At 34.3% G+C, this 21786-nt stretch overlaps 1 protein-coding gene across 2 annotated transcripts; it reads left to right on the forward strand.

The window, feature by feature from the left end:
• Positions 1–6787: 6787 nt before the first annotated feature.
• Positions 6788–21358, forward strand: LOC136971007 (toll-like receptor Tollo). 2 transcript variants are annotated; one of them, XM_067265492.1, is made up of 2 exons: positions 6788–6915; positions 17281–21358. In XM_067265492.1, the coding sequence occupies exon 2, from the start codon at positions 17324–17326 to the stop codon at positions 20819–20821; it is 3498 nt and encodes a 1165-aa protein (XP_067121593.1). In that variant the 5' UTR covers positions 6788–6915; positions 17281–17323; the 3' UTR covers positions 20822–21358. The 2 variants fall into 2 exon arrangements, with proteins under 2 accessions (XP_067121593.1, XP_067121599.1); XM_067265498.1 differs by having other exon boundaries at positions 17284–21358.
• The last annotated feature ends 428 nt before the right edge of the window (positions 21359–21786 follow it).

Consider the following 21786-nt stretch of genomic DNA (forward strand, 5'->3'; position numbering starts at 1 on the left):
ATTAAACGTCAGAAGATGTTGATTGATTTATTAAGGTGAGGTACGAAAACACTAGGCCTATAAGATACATGATTCAGAAGTAGGAGAGGTATATTGAAGCCTTCTTGAAATAAGAGGAACAAAAGGCAATTAAGAAAATTATATAAGAACTTACCTTTCCAAGACTTTCAAATTGATTTAAGTATTAATCTTGATACATTAAAAGCCAAAAAAAGTGTATTTATCTAAATAAGTATCCACTCCGAACACGAAATTCTTCAATTTTCACTAAGGATTTTATCTTTATAAGTGAATAAGAAGTTTTATGGATGAATTAATAACACATAGACCTATTAACATAGAAGTGTAATACAGGGAATGATAATTTACTGTATTCAGTAAATTGAGAGTAGACAAAAATGCATTCTATACATTTCCCTAGATTAGAAAGGAGGAGTTTCATGATTTAGATGGCCTAAAATTGATTTTAACTACAATTTTCATAGTATTATATAACTATAATATACCCTAAGGTGTAGTTAACTAAAACCATTATTTCAAAGGCAGGAATTCTTCATCGGTACGACTTTAGAACAGCTGCAACCCGATAATTTAAACTGAATCCTAATTATTATCTGTTTAATATTTAAAAGAGTCAATCCTTTGTCGACCTCTTAATGTAAACAACGCTAATGACATGTTTATAATAAAAACAAAACACAAACTTTGGACCGGTAAGAGATGATTTATTCACATATCGCATTCCTCCACGCTCGCAGAACTAAATCATGCAAAAATTCAAGCTAAAACAAATAGGAAAATAAAATTACAGGTTAAAGTGTTTTGAAGAATAAGAGGTTCTTCAAAGGATGATAACTGTTAACGAATAGATGATGAGCACGTGACTACTTATTTTGATAGAAGAGCCATGTGCTGCATAAACATCCTGCATTCAATCATCGCTCGACTATCAACGAGGTCAGTCTAAACACCCGACAGACCGATCTCTTTTCTTAGTCAAAGCCGATAGATTTGGTTAAGGGAATCACGTGATTTTCGGCTCCCTTCCCCGGTAAACTGGGTACTGCTCTTCTTCAGTTGTCAAGAGGTACCACGTGATATTTCGCTACTCGTTTTACTCATAATCTCTTACGGGAATTTCTCGTGTCCTCTTCTAGTACACCTGTGAGATGCCTTTATAAAAATTGAAAACGCCTAAAGGCCTTCTTTGTTCTGGCCACACAACTAGAGATGATGCACGATGCTGGCATTTGTCTACTCTTCCACATAAATTGTTTTTCGTCTCCAGTTTTTTCGAATCTTCTACGATGTTTTTTATTTTGCCCTTCGTACACGGCCATGCAGAAAATCACCGGTTTCTACTACGCCCACCTGTTTTCAATTTTCGCACCTGTCTGATGTCCCTGTAGCCAATCAAACTGGCATCTTCTAAACCCAATTACTCTGTTCGAAGCACGGATGCGAGTCCAAGATTCTTTCTTAAGTAAATTATAGGTCGCAAGTAAAAGCTGGATTATCTGTATGGCATTATTGATAAATTCTTTATATTCGATTCGTCAAGTCTTGTCTACGTATTGTGACGTTCCTTGGCTAGTGTCGAGTTCGAATGTTTTGAACCCACTGGAGAAGAAAAGAGTCTTTGCTATAATACTGTTTTAATTAAAAATTTTAACTATTTTAGTTTGAAATTTATAGTTGTAAGCTTCAATAAAAGCGAGCATTCAGCGGAATGACTGTAACTAAAGGTGGCTACACGAGATTCTATCGGTCTTGATGGGGATGTAAACGGGTTAAATGAACAGATTCTCTCTTATTACTTTTGTTTTAACTTTTGACTGACTTCCTCTCTTTGCTAATCAGAAATTACACAGGTATAATAAGTTCTATTTATAAACAAGGTCCAAATAGACAATATAAAAACAAAAACAGTAAAAGTTTAAGGATATAGAGGTAAAAAGAATTAAGATTTTCTTCTGTTCTTTTGAAATGCTTACACCGTTCTCACGCTGATAACACGAAAAGTAGATTCCATAAATGCAGACATTTAATACTGCATTCCTTTCGATGATTTTAAAATCGAATTAAAATAGCGGAGTATACATGTAATTTGAAAAGAATTTACGACAATTATTCCATCGTTTACACTCTAAACTATTTTCTGATAAAATCTGATATTTGTCTTTGAAAATTCTCTCATTTTTAGTCTCTCGAAATTTAGTATGAAGCATCAAACAACTAACATAAGGCGGCCACACGACAGAAAACTATCGGATTTCTATTAAAACTAAAAAAAAGACACGCATGACCGCCCAAAAACAAGGAAAAATATATCCTGGGGCAAACAATAACCACCCAGAAGGCCTCAGGCATTCGTGGCACCAGGTGAGTTACAATATTACAAACAATGTGCCCACTTCCCCCGACAAAGCCCGCACGTCCTCATTCAAAAATCCTATCCTCGGGGCAAGATGCAAAGTCCGCCCTCTCGAATTACTGACGTCACAGAGACGAGCTTTCACCTCCCCCCAAAAAAACGGAATTTCGGGGGGCCCGTACGGAGCTACGCTACCGAGAAATGGCAGAAACGAGCACCTAGGGCCACCTTGTAGTTCTCAGAAAAGAGTTAATGTCTTAATTTCGGTCTTCTGCGGCTTTGTTTGTCATTTCCTCAACCGTTGAGAGTAGTAATTACTGTGACACGTTTCCGTCATTGTTACCCGCTGAGGTGACGTCACCATTAATGTTGATGTCTCTATTAATGTTTCTCTCTTCACTCGAAAGAAAAATGACCATTGTGGTGCGGCAATGGAGTTATTTTTAAGAGAAACTTGTGCATTAAATGCTTTCCTCCCATAGATAATTTCGTTAGCGTTTCCGTTATCAGCGGGGATCTTTCCTGTTTTATATAATAATAAAAAAAGCGTAAGCAGTTTAGCACCTGTTTTTCCAATAAAAATGACTTCCATACTCCGATTATTTATTGCTCACCTACTGTTTGACGAAATCATGGCATGCGGCATATAGTTTTCTCTATATCCCACATTATAAAAAGGCGATTTCATAACCCTATATCTACAACAACTTTGACATTACCTTATACAGCTCATCTCTTCATCGAACATAGCGACAAATAATCATCTAGCGTGTATTTTATCTAACCCAACTACGGAAAAGTGTTCATAAATACATAATTTTTCTATAGATATAACAGACCTCCTTCTCCTTCTATAGTCTATATATACGTGTGTGTGTTTATTTATGTGTAAGGATATACTTTAAGAAGATATTCTTTGTATAGTTTTACATTAATCAGTTAACTTTACTAGTTGAAACTGTAAAGTCTGTATAGTTGCCATTGCTTTATCTTAAGAAAGTTACGAGATCTTCTATTAAACACGTGTTTAAGCTTCTTTCGTTCATCTCAGCGTTATTCATTTTGATAACATTTTGATGTATCACGTATCCTTTAAATCCTTAGAGTAGGAGGTAATCTACAACTCTATCATACCTGTGAGAGCTATGAAATTACTTAACGCTTTGAAGCAAGGAATAGATAAACAAGAAAAATCACAGCATGCTTTTAAGGAGATTTTTATTGTTCAATCAGAAAGATGGATGCTTCATAACTCTTTATCACATGGTTTTTACGTAGGGAAACACTTCTTTTTATCTCATGATGTGCAGAAAGAGTTGAAATAAACAAAATTATTTATTTTATATTCAGTGAGATATTGAGAAAGTAATGGCTGTCTAACTGCATGATAAAAGTAGAAGAAGCAGACAAAAATACATGTTAAAGTTATTATTTGTTACTGTTTAACAATACTTGATGAAAAGAAGAATTATGAGATGATCTCATAGCTGTCGAGGATGCACATTAAGGTAATGAGATCATCTCATGCAATTTGGGAAATGAAGTAACTAGCATAACATTCATGAGATATACGAAGCTTTAAAACTCTAATGAGTTACTCATGTGAGTGTAGTGGAGGTAATTCAGATAAACTTCATAAAAAGTCTTTTAGTGCGTGTCAGAATACAAATACCTGAAAAAAATAAACAAAAAATACTGAAGGACGAATTTTAAGGACTAAGAGCTCAAGGACGTTACTTGACATCCGACAAAAGCTATTAAATTTAACGACGCTAAACCAATCATGGTGGAGAAGAATTGTGTATCCTGTTCGAAAGCCACATCTATGATAACGTTGATCATGCTGCGAGAACCGATGTCGAAATCATAAAGTTATCAAACACGTGACAAATTCATTAACACGGGGGGCGATGAAACGAGTAATGCTGTTTTACATCAAGTGGCCATGAGAAAAGAAATTGCAACCGCTCAGAGAAGGAGGAAAAAAGTAATAGTATGGTAACTTCCATAAAATGCTACAACAGCAACAATAACAATAAACTCGAGTAACGCCGGGTAATAAATTATGAAAACGTGTATACAGACAGCCCTTGGGCATGTATATGTTACCCTTGGTCAAATTACTCTCGAATCAAATCTTTGTCAATGTTATTTATGATGTATTTCTTCGCATGTAACCCATCATTTATAAATGTAAAACGGCAAGGGGGCCCTTAAATTTGATATTCGTTTATCTATCTATAAATGCTAAAAATATGCGGATTTACAAGAGTATTTTCAGAAGAAAGCCGGTCAAGTGGCTCGACTCAGCATGACCAGGTGCCCGTTTTACGATCCCCCAATAACCTGTCGTCGACAAGATGACAAAAGGGCAGTTTCTTGTTTGAAAGAGTTGTAATTAGGGTTTCGACAATGTAACAGTAGCTTCTTTTGAATTGCGAGGAAGGGAAGGCTGTCCATCCTAGTAGACAATCTACAAGCAGATATAACAGAGTCGTGCCTCTTGCTACATTAACCTCATCCCTTTCTCTCAAAAAGAAGGAATTTTGCATCCCTTTTCCTTTCGTTTCTCGACCAAAAAAAAAAAAAAAAAAGAAGGATTCAAAAGCCTTAGTGGACACTAAATTTATGGCCGATAAATCTGTACAGATTTATGAGTTTGTTTACGGTTTATGGGTCTTTCGAAATTCTAAATCTAAACCAGGTGTGGGTGGTATGGCTTCGAATACTCGAACTTTTTCGAAGCAGGATATACGTTACTCCGCTTCTAATAGGCTTTTTCACATTTTAGATCAAGTATAATTAAAATAGTTCCGTGAGTAATCGAGTAAAAACCGCAGTATTGTTTGGAATTTAATGTTGCAACCAGTTACTGAGAATCGTATCACGTGAATAGAAAGGTGTGATTTAACTAATTTAGGGTTTTACACGAAGATCGTGAGCCTTTTTTTGGTACTATTTTGAGAGTTTTCCTCTTACGTGTGAAATGCTCTTATAATGCCAATTTATCGATGGAAAACTAGCAAAGAGGAAAGGCCAATAATCACGTAGTCAGCTTATGGGAAAGTAAGTCTAATGCATTTAGAAAATTGAATTTTTCCGATCACGTGATTTGCCCAAAATGGCGTATACTCCGAGTGTATATCAGAAATTATGATACAGTAAATGCGACGAGCATTTCTGTACACACGATCTACAAAGAAAGAACAAGCATAGAAATTTAGAATGTTTCATTATTAGAAAAGAGAGGGGAGGATAACAATTAAATTGTGATTCTCGCGCACATATTTGGTAAAAAAATTTAAGAATTTCATTCACGTGATCATTCTTTATGAAATAATATATGAGAATAAAGCTTATATATATAAAACACTATATCACAAAGCCCAATTTAAGCACAAAAAAAAGAGAGAGATTAATTATAACCCGATTAGTAAATTGTACCATATGGCATAATATCAACCGTTAAATATATTTATTTTTCAATCACGTTACTACAATACATTTTCATGTATTTGCCCACTTTATTTTGATTTGAAAGCGCGTGATTAACGGGTATTAAGCATGCACTAAATCACGTGACTAAACTTTACAAACAGCTAACAAAGGTTTGACGTGAATCACTGCGGGTAATTACACGTTTTAAATTAACGAACATTTTTACGAAAATTCCATAAAAGAAGAAGAAAATTAGAGAGAGAGAGAGAGAGAGAGAAAAAAAAGTGAGCAGCGAGTCAATTTAAAATCATAAAAGTGTGATTTAGGAAAGTCATCAGTCACCCCGAACTGCTACAAGCGTTATCAACGCTAATCGCTTACACGCTCCAAATCAGAACGGTGTCAAAACCGGAAAAGTTTAAACCTGGAAAAATTAAAATAATAATAATAAAAAGAAAAAAAAAAGAAGAACAAAAGTTGTAGTTTGTTTATAAACACACTTCTCATCGATCGATCACGTGAGAGTTTCATTAATCAGCGATAACGACCTCCCTCATCACCATCTGCGGATATCACGCGCATCATTAAACCACCTTATGCTCCCCTTCTGCTTTCGTTCCTACGCCGAAAAGAAGCAAACCTTTGCCGTGTCACGTGACTATTTTTACAGGGGAGAAAGATAACAGTAATTAACCTTGTAAATTAACGCGAAACTCCTATCAGAATTAACAGAACAGAATACAATTCCATCTTTTCTTCTCGGTAATCCCAGCGCGTGGAGTTTTATTTAACTTAATACTCATAGCAGCGTGGAATTGTATAATTTATAAAAGTGCTTAAGACGGAAAGAGGACGGTAAGAAGGGCTTATCCCTGCAATTCGGCTTTCCGTCGTACTGAAGCGAACCAATGAGAAATGCGATAAGATAACCTCCCCCAGTTTCGCTTTGGCAACGCCAGATGGCGGTAGCGTCGATATAAAAGAGCAAGCAATGTTGCCACTCTTTCAGTCTGTAGAACGTTTTTATGGTGTGTGGTTGTATCTCAGAGATTAACAATGAGTCATTGACATGCGGCCTTATCGCTGTTAGAAGCGTGGATAAAGTGAGTAGTTTTTTACCCCTGACTTTTTCGCATCTCTAACATAGCATGAGCTTTTTTTAAAAGAGACTTTCACGCTCTTCAACTCTTTTGTAACCTTGATCGATCACACTAAAGTCTTAACTCGTTCGGCGTGGTTGCGTTGTATATCGTGTCACTAAAATAAGCTTCAAGAGCGGAGTTCCTGTTAAGTTTTGCTATTTACAACATTCGCACATAGATATAGTCGTTCTTTTAGCTCGAAACTTAACTTTTCTACCGTTAAATTGTAAAGATATTAGGGAAATTAACTTAAATTACACGCTCCGAAAATAATCTTTCGAGTCATTATTACTTGCAAATCTGTAGATGTAAGTATTTTGCTCCGTTTTTTTTTCGTTTAAATTATGAAAATTGTTAACTTATTTAGCATTCTTTTAATTATTTTTCTACTGAAGTAAATAAATTATAAAGTCGAAAATTGTGCTGAATCAATTATATTCAATTACTCAAAGATGAAAATTTATAAAAAAGTTTGGTAGAAGTTACTTTTAGACTTTTATTTATACAGGTGTGTATTTATAACGTACTAAAAGTAACTTCTATCAAGAATTTTATACATTGAATAATATAGATTCAAAAATATATATTATTATGAAGACTTCTAGATTAAAATTTAATAAAAATATTATAACTGTTGTATTAAAAAATTCAAAAATGCTAGCATAAATGTGGATTAAAAATGCTCCAATCTACACATTCATAGCTTACATACTATAATTTCACTATGTACAGTACAGTATATTATGTGATTTAAAATGATCTCGATTTAATTATTGATCAAAGATTCTCGTTTTCTACCTTCGGATCTAAAATGCTATCGTGTTAAATTTATGGATACATGCAGATCTTATAAGCTATTACAGATTGAATCAACAATAGCTTAGAGTAAAATAGGAAGGTTTTAATCTCCACTCCGGCTTTACTCCCTCCAAATACTATATCACTTCAATTGGTGGGATACTACAAAGAAAACTGTTAATTTACGCGAGACCTTGTATTTTTTACGAGTTTTCGAAACACTAGATTCAGGTGGATCTCTTAACTGCTGATTTATAGAGCCTCGAGGCTATTATACTGTAGCGAAATGGTCAGAAGTGTAGTAGGAAAAACAGTAGTTGCTTTCCGAACCTGTTAAAAGTCAAGAAGGTGCGAATCGTGACTTTTTCGGGGTGGGCCACCCGTCTTGCCTCTAGGCCGAAGAGTAAAAAGATATGTTAACTTGTACTATGCAAAGTGCGACCACCCTCAAATAGGAGATTAAAAAAAAGTTCGTCTAAGGTGTAACAATGTTGAGAGCCGCGTGAGGAAACTGCTTTATACTATTATTAACATTTGTCCTAAATTCGAATTTAAAAATTATACAAACAAAAAACAGGTAATTTGCTTTACTACTTCATTTACTCGTGTGAGTTTTCTTTCTTTTTTTTTTTTTAGGGGGAACGATTGTTCTAGTGCTAACTACTAAAATAGCGCGCGGCCGATTTATGTATCGGAGTTCGGTGCCCTCTTAAACAATATCCACCCCGCTAGGAAGGTTTATAACGCTCGGGGTGAGGCTCCACCTCCGCCCGGAGCCTAAATTACTCCTAACACAAAAACTGACCCCTTCGAATTAGGCGTAAAGACCGTTTAGATTTAAACTTACGTTCCATATGGGAAAAGGCCTTTGATACCGATGTCGCGTCGGGCCTCAATGATTTTCTTGGAAGTGGATAGTACTTGAAAGGGGTCTAAAATTAGCTACGGCTATCTAAATAGAACCTTATTTTTAAAGGTTTTAAGTAGGAATGTATTCGAAGGTGGATTTTCACATGGAATCAATTTAAAAACAATGGAGAAGCGATTCGTAGAAAAGGATTTCATGGTCTTAAGTCGAAAACCGAAAATACAAAACGAATTTATTAGATGGTCAACGTTAAACTAATCGTGACGAAGGTGCAAAGAGCATGTGCACTTTCCCACAACGACCATAAAGCAGATTAAAGCGAACCGCTGCTAAAAGCTTTCCTTTTGACACAATTACAACAGTAATTGATAGGAAGAACCACTAACGTCGTTCTTTATCGCCCCACCCGACAATTTAGATGAGAAAATGGAATTTAAATAACGAAAAGGGCTAAAATTTGCAGAGTATATACCACACGTCGTGTCTCTCGTCAAAGCGCCACGCCAATAAAAGAAGTTTTCTCAACCAATAATTGTTGGAAAATCTGATAGCAGCTACTTATTATCGCCTTTTATAGAAAGAAAAAGTGTTAAAAGTATTATTATTATTATTATATTTTTTCCTCTCGTTCCACAATATTTTAAAGAAGAAAAAGAATTTTATGATAAGTCGCGTTAAATCAGATCGTTATCGGAAATCTTTTCCTTCCATTTTTATTAAGAATCGAGACAAATAACTATTATTTTTAATTATGGTTTTTAATCAGGAAACCCCTATTATAAATTCCCGTTCAAAAGTTCAATTTATAAGCATCTTAACGCGTTGAATGCGCCAGTGCGTCGCATCGCATCGCATCGCATCGCAATGCTTCAGCGCCGCGTTAGGATTAAGTATCGCGTTTTTTTGTTTGCAGATTCGATCATCATTGATAATAACATCCTCTCCGTCGATGAGTGCATGATATCTACAGCATCCATCGAGATGATGGATGCTCCTCTCTTCCCAATCCGATCGCCGATTTATCATCAAGTATTATAAAACGCGCCCGGTGCTGTGCAACATTAATATTTTTTTAAAATAAAAATGATAAAAAAATAGAAAGATTCTTTACTTCCAAGTCGAGTTCTCTCCTTTTTAACGTTTAATCGAAAAGCTGAATATTGACGTACAGTCATAGCAAGCGTGTATCGATATCTTGAAGTTGCAGCACATGTCAAAAACTTAAACGTAGTTTTGTTGAAATTTATGAAGTTCTACTCCATCCAACGTTATCTTATTCTTCTATATCCTGTTATGTTATCGTAGCAACAAAATAAACCCGCTTTTACTACCTCTTCTAGAGTTGCAGCACCGAACGGCAGTTGTCGAGTGATAATTTTTATACATTTACAAGCCAAATTTTTACATAATCGAGAGAGAAATAAACGTTAAAAAACTTCAAATAACCGAGGAAAAAAATACATAAATATAATATTAATCCGTTAAATTTGAGATAGAAAAGAGCGTGTTGCTGTGAAAAATTAACTAAGTTAAATATTTAATAACTCTTGAAATAGAAATAAAAATGTTGAAGAAAGTTTTTAATTATGCAGAACTTTTACAAAAGTGCTCTTTGTTCTGTTTGTGTACTTTTTAGTGTACGTTTATTAAAGATAAAATTAAACAAAGATCTTGTAAAACAAAGCGCTGTCTATCAAAGAGCCCAATGATGACGCATGCCACGTATTACTACTTTCACCTCAATCATTTTTTTTTGAATGATTGGGCCATAGGGAGTAGCAGTTGAATGACAATAATGTACGGGTAGAAAATTATATTTTAATAAAACAGATGAGAGACGGTTTGCTATAAAGTAACAAAAAATTACCTTAACTAACAATGACGCTCAATTAAGAATTTATATAAAGAAAATTGAGATTCTCATAAACTATGTCTGTAAATTGTCAAGGAAAAGCTATAAAAGAATAATAAAAATCGTCGAGAAAATTGTTTATAACGTATAACTCCCCAGGATATCGAGAAAATGAACTATTTCGAAAAATACAATACTCTTGGTTGTGGAGAAAGTGAAGTATTTGAAACGTACAACTCACTGGATTGTCGAGGAAAATGAAGTATTCGAAACCAACAACTTGCCAAGGACTAGACAAAATGAACTGCTTTGAAGTAGGGAAAAAAGGCGATAAAGTGAAATATTTTGTAAAAGAACTCGCCTAGAAAGTGGGAAAAAATGAAATATTTTTTGAAATATATATTTCGCTATTGTTAATGAAACGAGAATTTATTTTTTTGAAAACGCCAATCCTCTAGTCTGTCGAGAAAACGGATTACTCCACAGATACAATGCGCTAGAATGTCAAGAAAATGAAATAGTTCTACGAAATATATTATATATTTCACTGTATTTAATGGAACGAATATATTTTTGAAGAAATTCTTAACGTTATCCGTCAAGATTGCTGTTAATTATAAGCTTAAAAGCATACGAAGGAGAGAAATTTCGAAAATATTCTCTGTAAATAGTGGAGAAAATGAAAATAAAAAGGAAGGACGAGAACTGCTGATTGAGCGGAAATGTTATTTTAAGAAAGTAACCGATAAAGAAGAGTATATTAGCAAATAATTACGGTTACATTCTGTTACATCAGCATCATTTAACCCACTAATTTTCCAATAGATATGCGGTTTCTTTGGGTCATGCTTCAAAGATAACAAATTAGAGACTCGATCAATAAAAGCGGCACTTCCCGGAATCATGCTCCACCTCAACTATTTACTGTACATATTTTTTCTACCTGACATTCGCTAACCTAGGCCTCGTTATATCAGGAATTTTTACATGTATTGTGATGGACACCGTAACCAATTGGATTGTATAGGAGGGCCAACACTATTCTATCTACTTTTTTCCTGGCGTTGGAACCAGTTTCCGGAGAGGATCCACTAAGGTAGAGGCTACTCCTAGGTCGGGTCCGTTCTTTTACATAATACGAATTGAAAATATAATTAGAAAATTTATTAAATAAGCGCTTTCTTTATGTAATTCCTTACTTCCTCGCCTGTCTGGCGAGCTCGAAATTACTCGCTTTCTCTCTTGATTTATGTTTCGAAATTACAGATTTGTGTATTTCGGGAAAAATATATTTTATTTTGCATAATTTATTAGCTTAAATTTATGATTATTTTTAAATTTAAGTGAATTTTTAATCGGTTCTCTCCTGTTTAGTGTGTTAAAAACGCCATTTTTTTAAGTACTTAGCTCTATATATTTTTAATAATTTATGCAATTTTGATAGAAAAGCATCTATATTTGAATGTAAATCTATTAAACATTATATATTATCGAATTTTATTTGATTTTTATCGTTACTTTTATCCCAGGCTTGCTTATCTGACCGGAAAAAATGGCTTGCCACCTAGCATATTTGGCGTTTTAGAACGAATAGTTTGTTTGCTGTTGGGGAAAAGAAATATATATATATATATATTTTATATTTTAACAGATTAATTTTACACGTGTTGACATTTTGTTCGAAATTCGTTTTTAATTCTTTATATCTTTGCCTCAGAAAATTTGAAACTACTTCCCTTCTCTCTTAATTGGTGACTCCTATATTGTTTTTCACTTTATTGTGAAAAAAGGCTTATTTATTCAGGAAAAAAATATATTTTTACGCTTTAACGAATTCAGTTTGTTAATAAACTCTGCATAGATTTTACACAACTTAATTTTTTTTTTATTCGTTTGTCTACTTATAGTTAATTACTAACCAGCTTTGCGAACGAGAAATACTTTGCACGCTTTAACGAGTCAATTACAAATTATGGAACCAATTTATGGAACTAACAAATTACAGAATTATGCACTGATTTTTATATAATTTTGCCTAATTTCTATAATTGCTTACGATCGTTTTACATCTTTACTTAGCAGTTTAATTGAAATCGCTTAATTCTTCAAAGTTATAAGCTCGTACGATTGGAAAAAAAGTGCTTTTTGATACATAAAAACTTACAGAGATTACGGAATTTTGCACAGATTTTACATTTCTAAATCTGGAAATAAGATAAAAACACATCTGTCGATCTAACCAATCAAATCATGCGACTGATTTGCTTCGTACAAGTGACTATCTCTCAACGACCATCGAAGCAGAGGCTGATTCATGCATTAAACACAATTTTCCATTTTTGAAAGTTATGAATCGCTTAGCTAAGCAGAAACCATTCTTCTCTCTGAAATGAATGAAAAAGCTTCTCATTTCCGTAACTAATTACGTTGGAATTACCTTGGGATTGTGACGCGTCACGCGGTAATGAGCCTCTCCATACAACGCGCTAGGGATGAAGTAGATATCTGCAACGTTACGACTCCTCCCGTTCTAAGTTCTTGTCTTCGAAAAATTTTCAACGTGGAGTAGAGCTTCCGCATAAAAGAAAACACCTGTTGATCCTCCCGGTTTCTGTGGAAAAATGGAAATTTTGTGGTCAGGAACCGAGTCGTTTTCAATCCCATTCTCAGACCTTTGCTGCAATTCAGTATAATTAAGATTACAGGGGACCGCAGTGAAGTGCTTGAGTGTGAAATACCCACACTTAAACTGCACTTTAATTGCTTTTCTGTTCGATTTTATGTTTCCGAAATGACACTCTTTGCGCCTCTGCTGCCTGTTACTGCGGTTTATGGTGGAGTGTTTTTCTTTTATTAGAGGCCATGCCTGTTTTACTCAATACCTTTTTCGGCTTTCTTTTTTATTGTCTCGATGTAGAAACGATGAAAAATAAAAGCAAGTCCAATTTTTTTATATTTGAAATGTAAAAAATTTAGAGATTTTTGAAGACATAAAAAGTTCTGAATTAACAATATTTCAGTAAAGATTTACAACTAAGAAACTTTCTTTGAAAATGGAGGAAATTATTAAATATTTTAGAATTTAAAATTAGGATTTTTTTGAAGTTAAATGTCTTAGATTTAAGAATTTAATATATACTTTTTTTAAGATTTTAAAATATTTAGTTACGTAAAGAAAAACTCGTATTTTTCTATATATTCAGCAGTAAAAATAAGATAAAAATTAATTTTTTTAAAAATATTATAGTAAAGTTATTGAATATATTTACTAAAAACGTGGTGAATTTTTTAGGCTGATGGTAGAAGAATATTAAATTTGGAATTTTCTGTAGATTTAGAAGAATAAACATTTAAATAAAGCAAAATTTTCATTGTAAGAATTTAAATTAGCAAATATAATTTAATGATGAGGTAAATAAACTAACATCATTTTTGTTTATTTTTCGAGACTAACTCAAAATTGATGAAATGAGCAGAAATTTGGAAAATTTTAGAACAAAATTAAAAATTTGCAGATTTTTCCTCTAGCTTTGAAAGTAAAAAAAAAAATTAAAAAAAATTAAAAAAAAATGCATTTTTCACGGAATTTGAAAAACTCTGATTCTTCGAAAAATTCCCTATTTTTGACAGAATAATTCAAATGTAAGGAAATCTCCCCACAGGCTCAAAAACTAACCAGAAGTCACGAAAGTAAAGAAATTTTATAAAGAGATATGAGAATAAACGCCCCAAGAATTTTGAAGGAATTAGGGAACTTTTCTGAAGAGAAATATTCCGTAATTTCTTTAAAATTTCCTTGTAACAGTCGAGAAAAAGTCAAAAATAGATTTTTTGAATAATTGTAGAGGAAAAAAGAATTCAAAAAATATCGAACCTTTGTGAATATTGAACGAAAAAAGAAAGCCTTAAAATGAGTAATTTTCCTTAAATATTTTGTAATTTCTGAAGTATAAAAGAGTGTAGAAATCTAAAAATGCAAACGTTTTCACTATTATTCGGCGATTTAGAAATGAAAGAATATTGAAAAGAGATTATAAAACCAGAGAGATTATAAAAGTGATTTGCTGATTGTTTGTGAAGTGAATTTGAAATTAGAAAATTCTTAAAATAAATCTGTAAAGCGGAGAAATTTTTAAATAAAAGAGAAAAACAATTTGAATATTCAAGCGAATACCGAAAATGATTCAGAATTATAATTAAAGGAAGTGAATTAAATCAAAAAGGAACATTCCCAGGTGGGTCCATTTTTATATTTCCGTTTTCGACATTTAATTTTATTCTTATCACATCCCGACAAAGCCTCTGAAACGTTAAATAAATTCCACTGACGTAAACAACTTTTCATTTTTCCTTTCATCTTAATAACTTGACAAAATAATTTAAATACGTAAACAATTAGGAAATATGTTTATAAACGATTTTACAGCATCTATAAGCTATTTTGGTCCATTGCAACCTGATTAATTTACCGATTTCTACACTTTTACATCTATCAAACTTGACATCTGCAGACTAAACTGTAAGTAGTGTATTCGTTAAAATCAATAAACAGACTACGATATTTATGATCCTTAACTATATATTCATTACTGGACAAGTTGAAATATCGATTAAGCTTATTAGACGAACAGACAAGCTGACGTTCCTTCTTTTTAACGCTCCTATTTACATTGTTGTGTATAGACGATCGTTACACGTGGAAAGTGTAACGCGTTGTTATTGAGTTTATACTAATTCCTGTCTAAGAAATGAAATTTAAATGCTGTAAAATTTGAATTTTTAATTTAAATCAATCTTTTAATCTGGAAAATCTTAAATTGATTTCGCATAATTAGATAAATGCATCAGATTTTGGTAGGGTTAAAGTTGACGTTTAACTTTGGATTCGGCATAGTTTAATAAATAAAACTTTAGTTGAACTAAACTTTCATATTTTAAATGAAGAATACAGTTTTATAGCTGTTTTTTTCATAAAAATTTCCATTTTAGTTTGAAGATTGCATCGTATTTTGGGCAGTTTAAATTCAAACAGCAGTTTGGATTTACATTTTCAAACGTCGAATGGTGCCAGTTCGGTGATGTAACAGTAATACAAATTTTAGATTAAAGTTTGAACTTATTCCTGTTAAATGCTAAAGAGTTAACTTAGCTTAACTTTCGAATTATTTAAACACAGCTACAGATTGAGATATGGTCAAGTTTACATTTTGAGAAGTCCGATCAAGCAAGTGAGGATTTTTAAAATATTTTTTATTTGTGTTATATCAAGATTTACCAAAAGTTGGTTTAAAGAATTTTAGTGTCAACATACCAGGTGTGAAATATTTTGCTTTTGTGGCTATGTAAATATCTTACTTTTTAGACTGTGGTTATGCTTGGACATAGGCTACTTGAAATGTCTGTCTAACATAACATCTTTTCGCGCACAATAGTGTTAAAACCTATAAAAATGTTATCCAATTTTCATATTTTATATAATTTTTAACAAGAAAACTTAATTTTAGTCACGGGCGTCGACAATAAGGGACATATCCCCTCAATATTTCTGTATTGGTAAACTGTCCCTCCCCAATTTGTATTTTCATTTTATACCATACTATAAAAATTAAGGATAGAAACAAATACAACAGGTATTACACCCCTTATTTTTATATCTACTTAAACCCGACAATGAGAAAGTTTTCTTACTCATTGTCATTGGCCTGTCCCTCCGTTATATATAAGGGGGTCGTGTCGGTCCTATGATTTTAGTTAAATTGATTGAAAACATTGGATATTTTGAGATTGGTTTAAACAACTTTTCGTTTATATCTATCGTTAAGATAATTTAATAAAACTAAAATTGAATTAAAAATAAATGCTTGATTATTAAATAAAAACAAATTTAATTTTAAGCTGCGTAATCGAGTTTGTTGTTAACAATTTTATAGAACTGTGTCAGAACAAAGCCGAATATTCTTAAGGTTTTTGAAGTTCTTCCAATAATTAAATAATAATAATTACTACAAGATTGTTTGATTATTTTATCGTAAATTTATATTTAAAACTTTACTTTATATCGAAACAAACCGAAAGAGATTTCCTCAAAGGTTCCAATTTGGGGAGGATGAAAGTGAAGCAATTGGAGTGGTTGTGTGTGTTTGTTTAACAAGATACCAAAAACTTTCAAGGCCTTATTGACGTTAAATGCAGTTATTTCGAGTCGTAAATAGAAAAGAAATTCGAGATTTACAATTTCTAAGTATCGTATGGATTCGGATTATGATCTTTATGGTCTCTTGTTAATAAAAGTAATGACACTCCTACTGTTTACTGCGTATACACTTTATAAAGGGTCCAATTTGCGCCTTTTTTTACACGCGTTGCAGGTCTACGGATTGCCAAAAATTGCTTTAAAACAGTAAAAAGTAACCCGAAACCAGTTTTGCCTCCCGTCGCCGCTTCTTCAGATGGTACTTCGCGTGAGTAACATTAAACTTAAGTTTACTTGGCGGCATTTTTGAGTTAGTAAAAGATTTTTTGGTTTATATTTCTCCGTCTATAATTTCGTCTCTAACGTGTATTTTTATGCAGAAAATTGAATAATTTAGTTAGATTATGGGATATAATAATGGCTGTTTTCTGAAGCATTTAGACCGAGTTGATCGAATCTTAATTTCTCTTCAACGGCAGATGATGTGCACCAAGCAAAAAATTCATTTTACTTGTTGAAAAGCGTGAAATTTTGATATATGAACTTTAAAAAACTTAGTTATTAGAACTTTCTATCCACTCGATGATTTCTAAAATAAGCGATTTTTCTTTACAGGAGGATAAACATGAAGTTCTAAAGGGTGAAATAAGGAAAAAAGATGGATAAAGCGCAAAAGAAGAGAAGCAGGTGGAAGTCTCTATTTCATCTTTTGGTGTTTTTAGCGATTTTTGTGGATGTGCGAGGGGACGAGTGCGAATTTAAACTAATCCGCCCAGAAAGCCAAGAAGCGGAGGTGATATGTCATATCCCCACTTTGACGTCACTCAGGACGAACTTCACTCTCCAGATCGAATTTGTGACGTCACTGACTGTTGTCTGTAGCCGCGACCAACCGAGTCAACTAGAAAACAGTACTTTAGGTCAGTTAAGTTGGTTAAAAACACTGAAATTAGTTCACTGCGGAGTAGCCAATGTCACTGCGGAAGCATTCCATGCTCTGAGTGAACTGCGCGAATTAACTTTATTAACAAACAACGAAACACAACTAGACATCGAAATCTTGGAGCATAAACAGTTGGAAATATTGAATCTAGCCCATAACAACATAAATACCTTGTCCTTAACCGCTTTTTGCGGCCTTCCAAGCCTCAAAGTGCTAAATTTGACATACAACGTCCTCGAGGAGTTCATCCTGGAAGGATGCCTGAAAGAACTATTAAAGCTAGACTTATCTTTTAACAATTTAGTGAGATTACAGCCTCTACTTCTTCCCAATCTTCGCCTTTTAAATTTACAACACAACAGATTGGAGTTCCTAAGTCAAGATGCCATCACATCGTTGAAAAAGCTACAGAGGGTATACTTTAACAATAACGAATTAAGCAACATCCCAGAAGATTTTTTCGGTGGAAGCACGGATATTAAAGAGATTCACTTGCAGAATAATTCATTACAAGCACTTCTCAATTGTTTCGGAGGCCTTCAACAATTGTTGGTACTGAACGTCAGCTTCAATTTACTTCGAAATGAGCATCTTAGTTCCGATACCTTCTCGGATTTGATACGTTTAGTAGTGCTAGACCTAAGCTATAATCGTTTGCAGAGGATAAATATCAGCATCTTCCAATCCCAATACAGTTTGCAAAAACTCTTATTGGATCACAACCAGATAGAATGGATTTCTGATAACACGTTTTCGGCACTATACAACCTGCACACTTTAATGCTAGGAGGAAACAGGCTTAAGGTCCTAGAAAGTTTTACGTTAAACGGATTGTATGTTCTGGCGATTCTCAATTTACAGGATAACTTTTTAGAAGTTATACAACAAGACTCGTTCCGCAACTGTAGTAGCATACAGGAGTTATTCCTGTCTGGAAACAAGTTCCAAAGCATTCCAAGTGCCATATCATCTTTGCAGTTCCTCAGACGCCTAGATCTATCAGATAACGTTATTAACGAGATAAATAATTCTTCTTTACAAAATCTTAAACACTTGCATACTTTGCAGCTCAATCGCAACGATATTGGTAACCTGACTAGAGGCATTTTTAAGGATACTCCCTTCTTGAAACGCATAGAATTGAGCGAGAATCGTATACAAAATTTGGCTCATGGAATATTTGACGAAGCTATTGACGTAGAGGTGATAGAACTGAACGACAATCTTCTAACAGATATTAATGGCTTATTCATGAATTTACACAACCTCGAGCTGCTTAATGTATCCAGAAATAAGATAACGTGGTTCGACTACGCTCTTGTTCCACATGATTTGAAGAGTCTAGATTTACATGATAATGAGCTGGATATTTTAGGTAACTACTTCGAACTTGAATCTGAGATGACTATGGAAATTTTGGATGTTTCGTATAATTTATTAAAAGAAATAAGCGCTTCGTCATTCCCTCACAGTGTTCAGATGCTCAACCTCAACCACAACCAAATTACCAACATCAACCCGTTTACTTTTATGCTCAAGTCGAATTTAACACGTATCGATCTAACTTATAATCTGATTCGCAATCTGGATATGAATTCTTTACGCCTACAGACTGTTGATATACCACCTCAAATTTTTATCGCTGGTAATCCTTTCTATTGCGACTGTACTATGGAATGGCTCCAGAGAATCAATAATTTGGACACTAGTCGACAGTACCCGAAAATTGTGGATCTGGACAGTGTTATGTGTGAATTTCCATTTACTAGACATCATAAAAGTTTACCACTCTCTAAAGCCAACACTTCAAACTTCCTGTGCAACTATAAGAGCCATTGCTTCGCTTTGTGTCACTGCTGCGAGTTCGATGCCTGCGATTGTGAGATGGTGTGCCCTGAAAACTGTACATGTTACGCAGATCAGACTTGGAATACTAATGCTGTCGATTGTAGTGGCGGCAACTATACTTCCATCCCTCTACGCATCCCCATGGACGTGACTGCTCTCTATCTGGATGGGAACGATATTTCCCAGTTAACTAGCCATACTTTCATTGGGAGGAAGAATATGCGCGTGATATATCTCAACAATAGCCAGATTCTTACTATAAATAACCGTACCTTCAACGGTTTGACATCTCTCAGAACTCTTTATTTAAATCATAATCGGTTGAGCATTCTTCACGGATTTGAATTCGAAACGTTGTATCACTTGCGTGAATTGTATTTAGATCACAACGAAATCGTTACTGTGACTAACGTTACGTTTATACCATTAAAATCACTGGAAGTGCTCCATCTGCATCACAATCGCATTGCAGAGTATCAGGTGTGGATGCTGAGCCTTAACAGACATTTGAATGATGTCAGATTGGGAAATAATCCTTGGAGTTGTGGATGTAGGTATGTTGAAGACTTTTATGATTGGCTACAATCAACAAAACAGGTGCAGGATGTAGAAAGTGTGCGTTGTTCGTCTAATCAGACTCACGGGCTCCTCATTCGCAGCTTCAACTCTTCGACTCTGTGCAACAATCGTAGCTCCATTACTTATTTCCAGGCTGTTTTTATAGAAGATTACATACCTGTAATGATCACTGCACCGTCGGTGCTGCTCCTAGTCGTATTTGTGTTAGTAATCGCGTGCATTTATAGAAAGGATGTTAAAGTGTGGTTGTTTACTAAATATGGCATCCGTCTTTTCCATCGTAACAATTACACTCCCGAGAACGAGAAGCTGTTCGATGCTTTCGTTTCTTATTGTAAAAAGGACGAAGCCTTCATTGCGCAGATTCTAGCCCCTGAACTTGAATGTGGGAACCCTCCATACAGACTGTGCCTTCGTTATAGAGATTTGCCCTCTGCTGGCTACGTTGCAGAAGCCATTTCGGAAGCCATCGAGTGCAGTCATAGGACCATTGTGGTGCTGTCAGAGCAGTTTTTGAAGAGTGAATGGTGCCGTTTCGAATTGAAGACGGCGCATAGAGAATCACAACGCAACCCCAAACATAGACTGGTGGTGGCATTACTCGATAGGGTTTCCTTCAAAGAGATGGATCCGGATGCCAAAATGTGCTTCCACTCCTCTCCGGTTATACGCTGGGGAGATAAGAGGTTCTGGGAAAAGTTACGCTACTCCCTACCGGACGGGAAAGTGACGGAACCGAAAAATCACCAATTTTCTCCACCTTCTAACTCCGTCAAACTGGTTTAGTGTTGTATATTATATGTTTTTATTTAAAGAACCCGATGGACTGAGTACCAATCACTACGCGTGCGAAACTCGAGTCCAGTGCCTTTCACTTGGATTGTACATCCGTCGAGGGCCGATTTTACTAAAGAACGGAGTCGTTTATCCTAAAAAAAACTCAAGTGACTAAAATGCATCCTTATTCAAGTGCATTCCAACAGGGCCCAAAGTCCTTCATTCACTAGGATGCGAATTCAATGGTTACGAAATAACTTATCCCCACCGTTACGTTTACAGAAGGCCCTTACTGTGGTATTATACAAATCTGCCGCTGGAAATCTCCTGTGATCTGGTATAGAGCATCGGTGCTAAAGCTTCACAGCATGATAGAGGAGGACGTGTGATAGTGAAGAGCAGTCAGTGACTTTTCGACAAGTCTTTTCTTTTTTTTTCTCTCTGCCCATTTCTATGTAAGCTTTACAGAATCAAAAAATAAGAGGAAGAACTTTATTTATCTTGTGTAAATAATTTTTGTTAATAAAACTTCATCATTTGATATTACGATTGTTGGAATAATTAATGATGGCTGCAGAATATGAAAGAAAAATAACTGGAAAGAGAAAGAGGATCATTAATCACGACCACACCCTCGCAAGTACTTAACTCGATGAACATGAGCTACCGTTTTCATGAGAAGAGGTCGAATTAAAGGTTCCAATTCTGACAAAAATCCTAGCCCTAGCACATTACAGATTAATGACTCAGTCCGTTATATGTAAAATGTTCAAATCTCTACGAAAAAGACGTAAATATTAGATATTTTTAACATAATTTTCTTACTATAAAAATAGTATTAAATCCAGAAAAGATCATTACGTTAAATTATTAGGAAATTTTCTGATTAGGCTGGAAATGTCAAATATTCGACGTTTATATTAAATAAGGACACAGAATGTAATTTCCTATTTTGGCTTAAAATCCTAATTAAT

The sequence above is a fragment of the Centruroides vittatus genome, unplaced genomic scaffold (genome assembly GCF_030686945.1).
Source record: "Centruroides vittatus isolate TY-2023 unplaced genomic scaffold, ASM3068694v2 contig_1050, whole genome shotgun sequence".
In the NCBI taxonomy this organism is placed as follows: Eukaryota; Metazoa; Arthropoda; class Arachnida; order Scorpiones; family Buthidae; genus Centruroides; species Centruroides vittatus.